Genomic DNA, 15,592 nt, shown 5'->3' on the forward strand with positions numbered 1-15,592 from the left:
GCAGCACCAAAGCCAAGCCTATCTGGGACTACTTTACATCCAAATCCCAGGATTACAGTCCATCCCCGAAGGTATCTCTGGAATGCTGATGTTGGATCAACACAAGGAAGGGCCCCCAACACTCCTGAGCCCAGCAGCCCTGGGTGACACCTCCTGTCCAGGTGAAGATGTCTCCAGAGGAGAGGAGATGTGAATTTAAATGAGGAGAAATCCACTTTGTACCAAAACAATGCCCAGGAATGCCTTTCTTCCCCCTCTGGGAGGTCTGAAGCCAAGTGAAGCTTTAGGAAACAAGAGTGGCGATCAGCCCACAGCCCCTGATAAAGGGACAGGGACAGTGAGAGCAGCACAGATGACATTTCTGTGTTTCCTTCTGCAGCACCCAACAGAAAAGGAGCAAACATTTCTCTAAATAACTTTAATTCAGAAAAAGGAAGCAATGCCATTTCAACCACTCCATGTCAAACTGGACATGAAACAAGTGTGAGATGTCCCAAATATCACCCCAAGTGCAACAGCAGTAACGTCTGACAACACGAGCAATGTCTCATCCCTATAAATAATGATTACTCACTATTTATAAACATATGGACACACAACTGTCACTGCCTATGAGACATCAAAAACCCCACAGCAACTAAAACTCTGTATTTTAAAGCTACAATTATTTACAGAAGTTCCCAGTCTACCAAAACGGGAACATAAATGAATTATTAAAAAGCAAGTTATTGTTCTAACAATAAATTGAATTATTTTTTAAAAATCCTTTTGGAAAAGCAGTTTGTGGTACTAGATGAGAAATTTCTGTTTACTGAAGAGTGAGATTTTTTCCCCAAAAGAGCTTTATGCAAATATTGTTATAGATAATGTAACATATAGCCCAAAGAGCTCCTGGGGATACACTGGTATCGCTCACAAGGTAACAAATGGATTCCATCAGGAATCTCTGATTATCCCAGCCAAAGCAGGATAGCAAGGCCCTGACCTATAGAAACATTCTCTCCTTTTTCACATCACGAACCCCAGGATGCATTTTTAAAGGCTGAGACACCCCAACAACGAGCTCTGCCCTTTACTAAAGCCCAAATTATGCGCAGACCCCAAATCCCGCTGGATGCTGGCTGCACACACCAAGCCCCCCGTGTGACCGTGAGTCACGGAGCTGCTCCTCGCAGCAGGGAGGAGCCAGAGCCGCCAGGAGCCGGAGCTGGAAGTTCTCCAGCAGGAGCTGACAGCGGATCACAGCACCTCTCCCTCTCCTCTGCGCTCTGCGTTTACCCTCAGCCCGGGATATTCATACCCGGAGTTTTTATTTAAGGCACACGCCTACAGCAGGGAATTCGTATTTTACGGAGTTTTTAAATAAATGGTGTTTTCATCCCTGAAGTGATGCTACCTGAAGTGCTGGAGACCTGATGAGCCACACAGAAATCCCTGATTTTATACTGAAAAACAATGTCAGAGACTGGTTCTACTGTTTGGACAACTCAGGAGAAAGTTGGAGAAATTAAAACAGCAATTGACAGAAATCAAAATTATTAAAAATTAACCACAAAATTCCATTTTAAACCAAATAACTTTAAGTGAAGAAACATCAATCATTATTTTTTCTGGCTTTCTGCAGAATCAGTGTCTCCCTTAATTATCCAGTCTCTGGATACCACTGCAAACAGAGTGGTTTGTTTACATGCAAGTCTGGCACGGGGAATCCCACATCACCGGGATGCCTCGAAGCAGAAACAGTTTGTTTTATGCAACACAGACTGGCCTGAGATCCACCAAGTGTGAGCTGCAGCCAGAGAAACGGCACAAAGCTGAGAAAAACAAATTATAAATTCCAACGTAAACAAGAGAAAACAACCCCAGAAAGGGGGGAGGAAGAGTTTCTGCTGGCTGAGAAGTGATCCGTGGATGAAGCACTTTGTGTGTCCCAGAGGATGGGAGCAGAGAGGAGTTTACTGATACGGAAAACTGATGGGAAATGGCAGTGCACTGACTGGGGAGAGTACCACAAGTGAAGCTGAGCACATCTTCAGCTGAAATGGGCACAAAAACATCTTACAGAGATCAATTCTGCCAATGGGGAGGCGCTGAGCACCCAGACTTGGGAGACCAGAGGCGTAAATGGATTAATCACAATTAGAATTGCACAAAGGAAATCAAGGGAATGGTTTTTTTCCTGCAAATTTCTGCTGCCTTACATTTGCAGCATTTCATCTGCAGTGGACAGGGAGAGCATTTTAATCCAACACCTTCAGCCCCAGTACACTGTGATTTTTATACATTAATAAGTAGGAATCTGCAAAATTGATCAAAACTCAAAGCCTTTAATTAGTATATTCCCAAACACTTTATTTCTTTGACTCAGAACTACTCAACAATACTTTCAAAATTATGACAGTCTACACTGATAATACTTTCAGTCTCACAAAATTATTTTTCCTACTTCTTACACCCTTTTCTGTACAGGAATTCAGCTCTAGTTCCATTCTTCTCTACTTGTTACAGAAACTTCAGTTCTACAATGGATATCTTCAGCACCACTGGCTTTTAGGACACCCAAGGTTTATGTAAATATTACATGAGTTATTTACCTTTCCAGAAGCTGAAGAGCTAGAATGATAAATAAGCCATGGCATAAACGAGGCGTTGTTTATTAGCCTTGTTGGCAAAATAAATGACAAATAACCTTTTGAACATCTAGCACCAGTCAAAATTATCTTTCTTATGAAAAATAATTAAGTACAGAGGTTACTATAAGCAGATTTAATGTCTGTTGATCCAAATTGTTCGAGCAGGACATTTCAAGTGTTTTCAGTCAAAACAGAAATTGTACCAAGCTGCTTCCTGCTCAGTTCTGCCAAGCAGGAGCGCTGTGAAATCTGGCACTCTGTAAACCCAAGGAAGCCCGAGCTATTTCTTCCCAAGGCTTCCTTAAATTGAAGGAAAAGGAAAAGACTGCTCCCTGCATTCGAGACGTCCCGGGGCTGAGCCGCCGGAGCTCAGCCTGACCGATCCCGAAGCGCTCTCCTAAGCTTTTGTCATGGATTCACACCTCCCGCCGAGGAACCCTTCCCAGCAGGGAAAGTTGCTGCATAATGACCCGAGGTGTGACTCAATTAACAGCCCGGCAGCTCCCATTGTGCTCCAGGGCCACGGGCACCCAAACCCGCCCGGGCAGCTCTCCCAGCCCTGCTCGCTGACCCCGCGCAGCCTCTGGCCCGCAGCAAAAACGCGGCTTTATCTAAATTACCCGCGCGGTGTTAAGATAGGGCTGAACCCAGCTAACCTCGGGATGACACCGCTGCTCCGTTCCCATCCCTGTCCCCGAGCGCTCCCGCTGAAAGGAAGGGTGATCCCAAGGTGGCTGTCACCAGCCTCTATCACGAGCCCAAAAAGCAGAATGTCCCCTCTACCTGCAGGTCGGCTCTATCTCAAAAGCACACTCGGAGATGGATGACATTTGGCCCGGGCTAAGCTGATATCCCAAGCACTTGTGATAGGTTTGCTGAGAGGTGTTAATGTGATAAGCCCTAATAAACGGCTCGTGGAGCAAATCTCGGCGGTGTTTAACTTCGGCCACAACACATTAAACGCGGAGCTCCTCAGCTGAAGAGCTCCCCGGTGCTGAGCTGTTCTGATTCCCCGTTATCAAACGGGACATTCAAAGGGACCAGAGATTCTGCACAGCGAGGAGAAAGGATCAGAAAAAGTGAAATAACGGCTGGGAAATGGAATTGAAAAGCGCACCTGGGAGGAACATGGCTGCACAAGGGACTCGGAGGGAGGGAGAAAAGTACAGCAGGATCGAGGCGGGGAGAGATCTCAAACAAAACCGAAGTTCAAAATTCTGTGAGTAAAAATCACAACCCAGCATTTTGCTGCCTAATGCCAAACATAATTCAGTGATCTCAGCAGTCTCCAAACACTCCCCAAGTAAGTAAATAAATACAGGTGCTTAACTGTAACTGAGGAAGAACCTACACCGGGAATTTTATTTCCCCGGCAGATAATCCAGTTGATTTTAGTCAAATCAACCCAATTCCTTTCCTAAGCAAAGTGTGCCGTCTTGATTTCACCTGGTTTTGCATGGAAATACAATCCCTGGGGTTTCTCACACAGATTCCCATGCAGTCTTTCAGAGGGATTTCTGTTTTACAGAGTATTTGCATGGTTGGAGCTGAAGTTATCCTCTGATGACCTCCTGTTTTACTCACTGCTGTCCGGGCTTCTTTGTTCTACAAAGCCTCTGGTTTGTAAGGAACTCTGAGGGTTCAACCACAGGTTATGAATGCACAGCCCACACACAAACATCCAGTTGAGAGCAGGTTCTGCCCATGTGGGGAGTGATTTATGTGTATTTGTGTTTTTAAACCCAGACCTGAGTGCATCAGAGAGCACCAGGTAGGTAATTCTGATCAGCAGCTTAAGTAAATCCTCAAACATTTGATACTCTCCCAGTTCCCTGTAACGGAGGGAAATGGAAATTATGGATATTTTTGCTGATACAGGTTAACAGGAAAACCAGGACTTGTGCAAAGCTAAAAGCTTCCTGCTTTGAAAGGAGAATGAAAAAGCCGTTCCAGGAGCATCACCAGCTCCGGGACACCCCAAAGCCCGACGATGGGCACTCCGAGTTCCAGCATTACAAAAGAAACTGAATGAACCAAAGAAAAAAAAAAAAAAAAATCAAGTTAACTACTTCCAGTCTAAATAATCAGACCTGAACGTTGTATTTAACGACGGGAGGTGATCCCTGAAGGGCTGGGAAGGAAAGTCCCTTCCCACGGGTACGGTGTCAGCATTTCTGCCGTGCCAAACCACGTCCTTAAGTTGCCATTCCTGCACTTTTCCTCTCTGCCCTCAGGCCTGCGATGCCATGCCAAGCTGAAGCATAAATGAAAGGATGTTCAAACGAGGACTGAGATGAAGGCTCAGACAGCTCTGACCAGGCAATCCCGGGATCACCCATGACCGCAACATTTTCAGCTTCCTCACACCTCAGGTAAATTCACTTCCCAGAGCTTTCCGTGCGAATGCGCCTCATTACCAAGGAGGATTTCACCTCACAAGGCGCGACTCAGCAATCTCCAGTAATAGGTATTCAAATAAAAACACAGTTATGTGATAAGAAACAAAACCAAGGCTTATCTATTCTGCAACTTTCTCCCTTTCCAGTCAAAACAATTCATTAGCATTAGGAAATACATGTCTTACTCATCAGAAAAAAAAAAACCAAAACAAAACAAAACCAAAAACAACAAAACCCAAGTGTGTCCCTGCTCAGTTTCTGAATTCCCAAAGGGACCTTCCTGCTTCTGCTTAACAGCGATCGCTCTCTCACATGAGTTTAAGAACAAACCCACACAATTTTCTTCCTCAGGTTTAATTTAGAGTAAATTATAAACGTTTGTAACATAAACATGCTACAGAAAAGAAACGTTAATTCTTTCACAGCTGGAATCTCCAAGTGAGAGAAATGAGCCGCTGATTTGTGAAACGCTGCGAGTGGATATAAATCTCTGAGACGCTCATCCGGAAACAGTTCCAGAATATTCATCAAGAACAAACAGACCAAAATCTGCGCTTCTGTACGTGCAAAAAGATCAATCACCAACTCATTCAATCACACGCCTGCACCGGCGAGCCTGGGTTGTAGAGAACAGGGCAGACGCGCCACTCGAGCGTTTTAAATCCTGCAAATCTGTAAATGACGATGATTTCCAGCGGGATAGATCCCGGAAGGTGCTGTCTGACCCCAGGACACACTGGGCTGCGAGACCTTTCTGGGGCCACCAAGGCTTCCCCGAGGGGGGCACCAGGAGGAGAGCGGCGTCCTGGGGCCAGAGGAACACGAGGTTTGCGGCTCTGAACGGCAAATGGAAAACTGCAGCTTCCAACAACGTGCATTCGGGGATAAAAAGGCCTTGAGACACCCTAGGAATGGAGGTGGCAGAAATGAGGGTGCAGAGATTTCTCTCTCCCTCCAAAAAGACCCTTTCAAAATACAAAGTGCATCACAGCGGTATTTGCTATGAATTAAAGCTGTTTGGGTATTTCTCAAATATTTAACTACTGTCATCCACAATAGCCATTCCTAGAAGGGCTTTCATATCATTTTAAAAAAAGGAAGTACAATTTAGAATTATCTGTGCTACACTGGGAGAAGGACGAGCCATGAATGAAACCATCACCACATGGCAATGATCTGAATAATCTAAGAATAGCAGTTTATAATCTTGCCTGGCTGATGCATCTCACACTATGTTTATATATTGCTTCAGTCATTTCATCTTGAGACTATTACATAATATATCAAACAGAGCAGCGTGTCAGGGCAGAGAAAACAAACCTCACTCTCACAGATGAACAACTTTTTAGGACAATGCTAAAGTAGTTTTATTGAAGTATAAATCTAATCTTCTCAGTCATTTAAGCAGCTTGTTTGCTGGAACTCTCACAGCAATTTTCCATTAACAACTTTATTTTAAACACGATTTATCAAAATAACAGCAATTTTCAAGAATTAATTTAAATATTAAATGCGAACACGGCATTGCAAGATAGACTTTCGAGGCTGAGAAAACTAAATTAATCTCCAATATTGCTTCATTAGTACCCCAGTGTTATTCCTTTTAACTACAATCTCAGCTTCTAGCAGAGTTACTCTTGGGGAATTCCTGAAGTTTTGATCACAGTGTTTTATATACAGCAAATTAAAAAATAAAACCCCACCGTGATAAGACAGAGGACTCCTTTTAACACCAGTCAGGTGAGAGAAAGTCATGAGGAGAGCACGGAGCCTCCTTTGACAGCTGTAACCTCGGAAAAGCCAATCCACAGGCACAGAGGTTTGGCTGAGGCGGAGACACGGATTCATTGAGGAAATTCTGGAGGGTGCATTTACTATCGGCTCTGCAAGTACAGACACATCAGGCGACAGCCTCTGTCTGAGCTTACACAACTCGCAGGAGCACAAAATAAACCTTGCTCTTACAGGAAAGTGTCTGAAGATCAGCAAGACAAAGCAGTACGCTGCGAGGACACCAGAACAGCGGGCAAGCGTTTTCAAAGCTGTCCTACCGCTCACCAAAACCCCCAGAAACTTATCTTTACCTCAGCGCACAAAAGCTTTTCCACCCTTTAACACCACGAGCAGAACACGCATCACATGTCCACGCTCAACACCGGCTGGCTGATTTGGAAATAACATTAAAGCTCCAACGCTTCACGCAACGCGTCCAAGCTGACGCCTCTGCCATGCCATGCACAGCAAGCAGCAGCACAAACCATCGGTGTTAACTAACTGCGAGCAGCACCGGGGGTGGCTGCAGGAACACAGACACTGTCCCCCACGGGGAGCCAAAGCTGCTGCAGCCCCACATGTGCACAACGCGTGTGCGTGTGCCGGGCTGTGCCCTCAGCCCCACATGTGCACAATGTCCACACCAAGGGACTGACAGCAGCCCAAACCGCGACACGGAGCTGCCGCCGGCTTCGGGGACGCCGGGCCGGAGGAGAGGGACAGGGAGAAGCTGGTCCGGACGCGCTCGTTCCCCGTGGAGCGGCACAGCACGCTGCACTGCACGGCACTTTCACGCCGCCACCACCTCCCCTGCTCCAGCCCGAGCGACTTGACAGCCGCTCACAACAGGGTTGGCAGGAGTAGTATCAGCTTGAGTCCACAACGTGCCGAGCACCCCGAGCCGCTCCAGCGGGCCGGCAATCCCGAGCGTGCTGCAGCACCCCGGCATCCCCAGCTGCTCCGGCATCCCGCGCACCCCGCACCGGCACAGCCCGAGCCCGCTCCGGCATGCCGGCTCCGATACTCCGCTCCGGCACGGCCAGCCGGCACGCCAAGCCAAGCCGCTGCGCCGCTCCGACATCCCGAGCCGGCTCCGGCACCCTCAAGCGACAACCCGAACTGACACCCCGAGCCGCTCCGGCCACCCCGCGCACGCTCCACCGCTCTGACATCCCGAGCCGCTCGGGCAGCCGCAGCCCGTCCGGCAGCCCGCCGCGCTCCGCCGCTCCGACACCGCGCTCCCGCCGCTCCGCCAGCCCGCTCCGCCGCCGGCCCGTCCCGCCGAGCCCCCCCCCCGCTCACCCGCGCCCGGGACGCGCAGCAGAAGATGGCGGACGGCGGCAGGGCCCGCTCGCGGCGCCGGACCGCGGCTTACGCTGCGCCGTTTGCGCAGCGCCCCGCGCGCCGCGCGGCGGAGCGAGCGTAGCGCGCTTGGTGAATACCGGCGGCCGGTTCCCCGTGCGGGGGGTGCCTGTAAACAATGGTGCCCCCCCTGCGCCGCGCTGCCTTACCGATTCTTCCTCCTTCTCCATCCCCGTGGGCATCTGCGGCACGGCCCGGTTGATGGAGACGCAGTCGTTGAGGTCGGGCATATCCTTGCCGCGGTAGATGGGCAGCGGTTTGGCGGCGTCTAGCGCCCGGGCGCGGAAGGAGAGTTTGCTCATTGTCTCCCCCTCACAATAACACCCCGGGGCCGGGCGGGCGGGGGGGGGGGGGGGGGGGGGGGGCTTCAGTGCGGCCTCGCCGCCGCCTCCCAGCCGCTCCCGCGCCGCGCCCGCGCCACCATGGAGGGTCCCGCCGCCCCGGCGCAGCTCCCGGCGGGGCCGCCCGTAGCCCGCAGCGCACGCCCCGCAGCCCTAGATCCGCGCCGGGCTCGCTCGGTCCGCTCCCTGCGCCATGGCAAACATGGCGGACATTAACCACAGCCGCTCGGCCCTCCCGGCAGCCCGCGCGGCGGGAGCGGCGCTGCGCGCGCAGCCGAGGGCGGGAGGCTGAGGGAGCCTCGGGGAGCCTGAGGGGGGCGGCGGGAGCGGGCGAGAGCGGAGCGCGGCCGGCGTCCCGAGTGAGCGCATGGCGTCCTGCCGCGTCCCCACGCTGTCCCCGCCGTGTGTCTGCCGGGTCCTCACGCTGTCCCCGCCGTGTGCCCTCCGGCTACGCACAGTGTCACTACAATGCCCCAACAGTGCGCCCGCAGCGTGCCTACAATGTTCCCGCAGTGCCTCCGCTGTGTCCCCGCAGCGTCCCCGCTGTCTCCCTGCCGTGCCCTCACGGGGTCCCCACGGTGTCCCCACTGTCTCTCCACAGTGTCCCCATATTGTCCCCACAGGCTTTTCCCAATGTCTCCTCGCTATGATCCCCACAGTGTCCCGGCTGGGTCCCCACTGTCTCCTCACAGTGTCCCCACAAAGTCCCCTCCGTGTCCCCGCTGTGTCCCATATTGTCACTGCCGTGTCCCTGTGGTGTCCTCCCTGTCTCCCCCACAACGTCCCCACCGTTTCCTCTACAGCATCCTCACCGTGTCTACACAGTGTTCCCGTTTTGTCCCCGCAGTGTCCCCAGAGTGTCCCCGCAGTGTCCCCACTCTCTGGACAAAGCAGCGGGTTTGTCTCCTCAGCGTGTTGGTCAATGTGGGCTTAAAGCGTTCCAGTCACGAAAACGTCAGGAGGGTTGACACAAACTGACACTTCAGAAACAAACTTGTTCCTGCACAAGATTTTTTTTTTTTTTTTTTCCAACAGAATCACGGGATATTTAGGGTTGGAAAGGACCTCTGGAGACCATCCCGTGCAACCAGGGTCACCTGGAGCAGGTGGGTTTGGAATGACACTGGAGACACCACACTCCCCCTGGGAACCTGTTCCCATCCTCTGCCACCCTCATGGAAAATTCTTCCTCGTGCTGAGGTGGAACTCCTCGAGTTTTAGTTTACTAAACTCCTTCATCACTCTTTCCATCAAGGGCAACGTCCTGCAACTTGGAATTTAGTAATCCCAAATTCTCACCTGGACAAAGCCTCAGCCCTCTGCCCATCCAGAGTTTCCTGCATGAGTTGACGTTAGTCTGCAAAATCCTTCATCAAAGACCCTTAGTACCTCAAATATCTCCGCACTTCCATTTTATTTTGACACCCGAGACCAAGCAGCTGCGTCTCTCACCTCCACCTTGGAGCTCTCAGAGGAGCTGTCAGTATCACCTTCTGAAATAAACTGAAACTTCCTCAAAACTTCATTGTTTGGATCGCTGTGCCAACTCTACCTAATTTCCATTTTATCTTAAATTGGAAAAAAGTAGGTTCAGTCTCTGAATTGCCTTTTATTTTTAGTTACCTGTTGTGTTTTTTATTTACGTGGTTTTGTATAGCAAATGCAACTGCTGCTTGTGACAAACACATGATGTACAAAATGAAGAATAAAGAATTGTGTCAGCTAGAGAGAGAGGGAGAGGGAAGATGAAACAAGCCCAGGAATACACAGGAGGGAAAAAGAAGCAGCAAGAACATTGCGTTAATCAGCCACAGACCCAAATTAGCTTGGGAAAGAGATCTGGAAATTATATCAACTACTGCCATGAAAGCATCAGGTAAGTGTTCAGTCATGTGAGCAAACGAAGCTTTGAAAACATGAGAAAAGGAACAGAGAACAAAACCGTGACACACTGCGCTTATTCATAATTCCCTTAGAGTGTTTTTTATTTCATAAGATAGCCAATCCTTGCCTTGGATTAGAATTAACAGGTAAATGTTTAAAACTTGTACGGTTTAGCTTAGAATTTATAATTCAGCAGTGCTTTAGGAGCAGCCGGACTTTCCCCACCCCAGTGGGGTTTGGTGGCCCTGGAGCGGCTCAGGAGGTGGCAGCGGAGGAGGGTTGGCGTTTCAGGGGTGAGTGTGACACCGTCCTGCCTGAGCTGCGTGTTCCACCTGGATTCCATCAGCTGGGGAGTGCCGGGGCCCAGCTGCACAGTGACATCCCTGGGAGAGGAACACGCAGTTTGCTCCCCGGGTACTTCCTCGAGCAGTTAAGAGACACCATGACTCTGCTCTTTCTGCTCCTGCAAGAAACAGGCATTTTACACACTGCTGGGAGACTTTTCCCCCCCCTTTCACTCAGCACAGCTGAACAATAGATAATAACAGCCTTTTTCCCTTTGTGTGAGTGGTTCTGCTCTTTTTCGCTGCTTAAATTAAAAAAAAAAAAAAGTACAAAAATGAAACATATTTACCCTGCAGGTAGCTCTTAGTCCTAAATTCATCCCATTATTTTATTTCTACAAGCGATGCAATTTTTTTTTAATGATGCTCTGTAGGATACAGAAAGGTTTTTTTATGTAGTCAAAAAAAGCCATTGCACAGAGCTGAACATGGGCAGAACTAAAGTTTCAGCTTACATCAGTTTAGCTTTAAACCAGAACCATCCATCTTTTAAGCACATAATCTGACCTCTTCCTCTTGTAAAATATTATAGGTTTTCTGAGGAGTTGTAGCTGTAAAAAAATTATGAGCTGTAACTCACCTGTAGATAAAATAATTTACTTTTCATGCACAAATCAAGGCAACAATGTCTCAAACAAAATTATTTTTTTCGATAATTGCATTCTGACACATCTTCAGAGAGGTAATGGAATGGAATATGCATGTTTGAACACTGGACAGATCAGAAATCCTCAACTTTTATTTAAACATAGATATCAGTGGAAATGTCAGAGCTGTATAGGCTCGGGGGCTTTATCACATCCTTGCTTTTGGTTCTGCTTCTCCATAGTGACATTTAACACAAGGAATCCTTGTTCTCACCATGGCTGCCTAAAGCCTGTGATATTTCTGGTGGTCTTTTTTGCAGATTTATCCTGTTTATTTGCTGGTTTGGGTTTGTTTTCTTTTTCTAATATTTCCTATCTCACTGCATTAAGCTTCTCCAAGCAGAAGCATCACTTATGGATGATTATCTCAATCTACATTACTGCAACATGATCCAGCAGGAGCATGTACTACTGCTTTACTCTGCATGCTGTTACCTTCTAAGTACAAAAAGTGGTTAAAAAAAAAAAAAAAAAGCCAGAGAGTGCAGAAACAGAGATTCCAGAAGTGATAATGGCCCCTATCAAGGCACGGTGCTGGGTGTCCAAAGCCTTCATTCGAGGTGTTAAAAGAGAACTGGAGTTTTTAGGGCGCTGATGACTTGCCTGTAAATACACACAAATAACCCAGATATGAGGCGTACAAAGAATCATCTTCTGCAGAGCGCCAGGCACAGGCTCAGAGGGTGCAAGTGGGAGAGCGATGCTGACAATCCACATCACCAGATATTCCTGGTGTCGCTGCTCCTGCCGTGGGAAACCCCAGATTCCAGCTCTTTACAGAGGGGTTTGATCTCCTGTTTAAGCAAATCCTCACTAGAAGAAAGCCTGAAAGTACCCAGGAGCTGGCTTAGTGACTCCAGCGCAAGGGAAAGTGCCGAGCTTTCCAGGAGATCCATGAATGGACGAGGGGAGTCTTTTTAAAGGTTATGAAGTCCTTCTTTCTCCCCGTGTCTGAGAACTCTGATTGAAGTGAAAGGAACCTCTGTCCTTTTCGTTTCAAAGGGGGTTTTGTCAGGAAAAAAGAGTCTGATCAAAGTAGCCAGCAAGCACGCTTAGTGCCTAATGCTCGGAGTTAATGCATCATTCCCAGCCATTTCTATTTCCAATTATTCCAGGGGTTTAGGGAACTGTGCATTTTCCCCCCGAAGGTCACCCAAACCCATCAGCCAAACCCCGAAATCGAGTATGGAATATCTCCCTGGGAGATGTAAAGCTCTGAATGAAAACTATAAAAGTTGAAAATGGAGTTAAAGTCTCAAGCCCAACGCCAAATAAAACGGTATAAAAGGGCAGCTATGAAAATAGCAGATTCCCCAAATTGCAGCAGGAAGGGACAATGATGAAAAGCAGCAGGAAGCTCCTGATTTGAGAGTTTTATGTCAAAACTATTTGTGTCAAGAAATAGGTTTAAAATGAAAGGCAATTGTGCTTTGTGTGTGGAGGTTACCACAGGCACCGGGAGCTCTTTAAAGGAACCTGCTGCAGCTGTTTCCTGTGGTATAAAATCTTGGATTCTGACTCAAAAGAGAAATCTACTCTTGACTGGGCTCTTTTACAACCCAATCCGACAAGTGAGTTAACAATAATGCAGATATGAAACCAGAGGGATTTCGTTTGGAATTATCAGGTAAAACCACTGGGCACCTGCAGGAGTGCAGCTCGAACCCCCAGAAATCTGGGGGTTTACCACCAGGGAAAAGGTAACTTGACAATGCAGTGACCAGTGAAGAAAATAATGATTGCAACTAGAAAAATACCATTAAAATCAGTACGTGATAGGGATGGTATTTATCCCCTTCAACTCTGGAAAATAAGAGTAGAGAGATGTACTCAACTGTTACTTAGAATAACATAGCAGAGAAAAATCGTGAAAACCAAGTTTACAAATGTGTGCAAATTTATCCCCAAATCTCACACCTCAGAAGGCAAACACAAAATAATTCTTTATCTATTTGTTTATTTTTAAGTCAGTGTGTTTTGAGGAACAGGGAGCTACCCAGCTTGGGTCAAAAAATTAAAGAAACCCCCATCCTGTGAGTTAAAATATCAATAAAGTAAGACTCACAGAGCATTGGAAACTGCTTTTATTTTTATTCAGATTTCAGAAGCCAGACTTGCCATAAAGGGGGCTCTGGAAAACTCTGTGGCAGAAGTGAGGGATGCTCCCTTTCCCTCTCAGAGCTCTGTCATTCTGCTGGATTTCAGCACAAGGGTGGAAGTGGGGCTGCTTTCTAAAAATAAATTTTCAGGAGACTGTAAAATCATAGAATCACCGAATCCCAGAAGGGTTTGGGTTGGAAAGGGACCATAAAGCTCATCTAATTCCAACCTCATTCCATGGGCTGGAACACCTTCCGCTAGATAAAAGCAAGAATAGGAAATACACCAAGCGTACCTTTTATAAAAATAAAACCCACCTCAAAGCTCACCCACAAAACCCCAACAAACCCTCCTTGACAACTGCTGGATGAATGGCCTGGATATAACCATTTTCTGATTCACAATGGCAGCATTTTTCCTGCCCACCTTGCTCTGAGGTTGATGTCATTGCTTGGCAGCACCCACCAGAGTGGGAATGTTTAATGTTCCATGCAGAGAGAGCCCTGAAAACCCCCGAAACCTCCCCAGCTGTGGTAGAACCATTGCGAGAACCATTTCCTGCTGTGCATAAATAACCCTGGAAGCAATTCCCCTGTCCCAAATTGCTGGTGCCAACTGGAGCCAGGGGATGTTTCCCTGGAAAGGAAGATTTTACTTTTATCTGACGGTGATGCAAATCAGAGGGAAGCCTCTCGTCACTTGTATGGGAGCGGGGTCACCGTGTGCTCTGTACTTCCCCCTTTTCCTGCAAAATGGGGCCAAAACCCTCACAGCTAAACCAGGATCTCTGAGCAACGTTGCCGTGCATCGAGAAACGCAAATATTTGCCGGGCTGCAAGAAGAGTCAAAAGGAAAATGAAAGTGTTTCGTTGGCAGTGGGGAGTGGGGGCAATGTTTGCAGCGCTCCGTGCACACGTTTGTGATAACAAAAGGAAGTTCGGAGCTGTGGCGGGGAGTTATGCAATCAACGTCTAGATTTAAGGATGTATTCAAGCTTCACTTTGCTGTACTTCCTTGTCAAAGGGTTTTTTAAAGAAAATAGTATAAAAAGAGACACTTTGACTGTGCAGACAGCAGTCACAGCAAAGCTGATGCAGTATTCCCACTCCCCAATTGCCACTCATCCCCGTTCACTGAGATCTGCTGCTCCAGGTACAGCCAGATCCTCATAAACACACAAATGCTCTGAGGAGCTGCTCCAGGAGAGTCACACCTTTACAGCAGCTCCTGCTTCCTCAGGAACAGCGGGAGCCGTGCTCGGCTCAGGAATTTCTTCTCAAGTAAAGACTAAAGGCTCCCTGAAAAGAGGGGGACGGCTTTGTCGCTTGGCACATCCAGCCGCTTCACTCTGGTGCCTTTGGTTAAAAACTCAGTGGAACGGGGAAAAATGAGTTTATTTTGGAAGCTGGAGAGGGACTTTGGACAAAGGCCTGGGGTGACAGGACACAGGGAATGGCTTCCCACTTCCAGAGGGCAGGGATTGGGGGGATATTGGGAAGGAATTGTTCCCTGTGAAGGTGATCCTGGCACACATTACCCAGAGAAGTTGTGGTTGGCCCTGGATCCCTGGAATTGTGTGTTCCTTGTGTCCCAGACCAGGGCATGGACAGAACAGGAACTGCTCATAAAATTCCTCTGAACTTCACCAAGAAAAAAAAATGGAAAAAAAGAGGGAAAAGTGGGAACTGAATTGTGGCCACGGGGTAGAGTGGACAGGGCAAGAGGGCGCTGGTTCAAGTGAGGAAATGGCAATTCCTTTAAATCAGTTTTCACATGTGAGCCTTGGAATCTTGAAAATGAAAATCATGGATTACTCAAGGCAGGGACAGGATGAGAGGAAAAAATTTTAAGCTGTGCCAGGGGAGGTTTAGGTGGACATGAGGAGGAATTTCCTCCCAGAAAGGGTGATTGGATGCTGGAAGGGGCTGCCCGGGGAGGTTTGGAGTCCCCATCCGTGGAGGTGTTAAGGAGAGACTGGATATGACAAGGTGGGGATCAGTCTTAGGTTGGACTCCGTGATCCCAGAGGTCTTTTCCAATCAAATTGATTGCGTGATTCTGGAATATTTGTGGAATAGTTGTGGAATATTGTTTGTTGAACATTTGTGGT

General features: G+C 48.2%; 1 protein-coding gene and 1 long non-coding RNA gene across 2 annotated transcripts in view; one reads left to right on the forward strand and one right to left on the reverse strand.

Annotated features, from left to right (window-relative positions):
* EPC2 (enhancer of polycomb homolog 2) overlaps positions 1–8,500 on the reverse strand; it is a 35,069-nt gene extending 26,569 nt beyond the window's left edge. Inside the window, exon 1 of the mRNA XM_040070076.2 lies at positions 8,317–8,500. Coding sequence (XP_039926010.1) covers positions 8,317–8,469 — 153 coding nt within the window. The 5' untranslated portion in view covers positions 8,470–8,500. The remainder of the gene's footprint in view (positions 1–8,316) is intronic.
* On the forward strand, positions 8,247–10,522 carry LOC120755298 (uncharacterized). The gene is made up of 3 exons (XR_005701717.2): positions 8,247–8,388; positions 9,544–9,614; positions 9,764–10,522. It is a non-coding gene; the product is annotated as an uncharacterized LOC120755298 (long non-coding RNA).
* The last annotated feature ends 5,070 nt before the right edge of the window (positions 10,523–15,592 follow it).

This window comes from Hirundo rustica, chromosome 7 (assembly GCF_015227805.2).
Source record: "Hirundo rustica isolate bHirRus1 chromosome 7, bHirRus1.pri.v3, whole genome shotgun sequence".
Classification (NCBI taxonomy): Eukaryota; Metazoa; Chordata; class Aves; order Passeriformes; family Hirundinidae; genus Hirundo; species Hirundo rustica.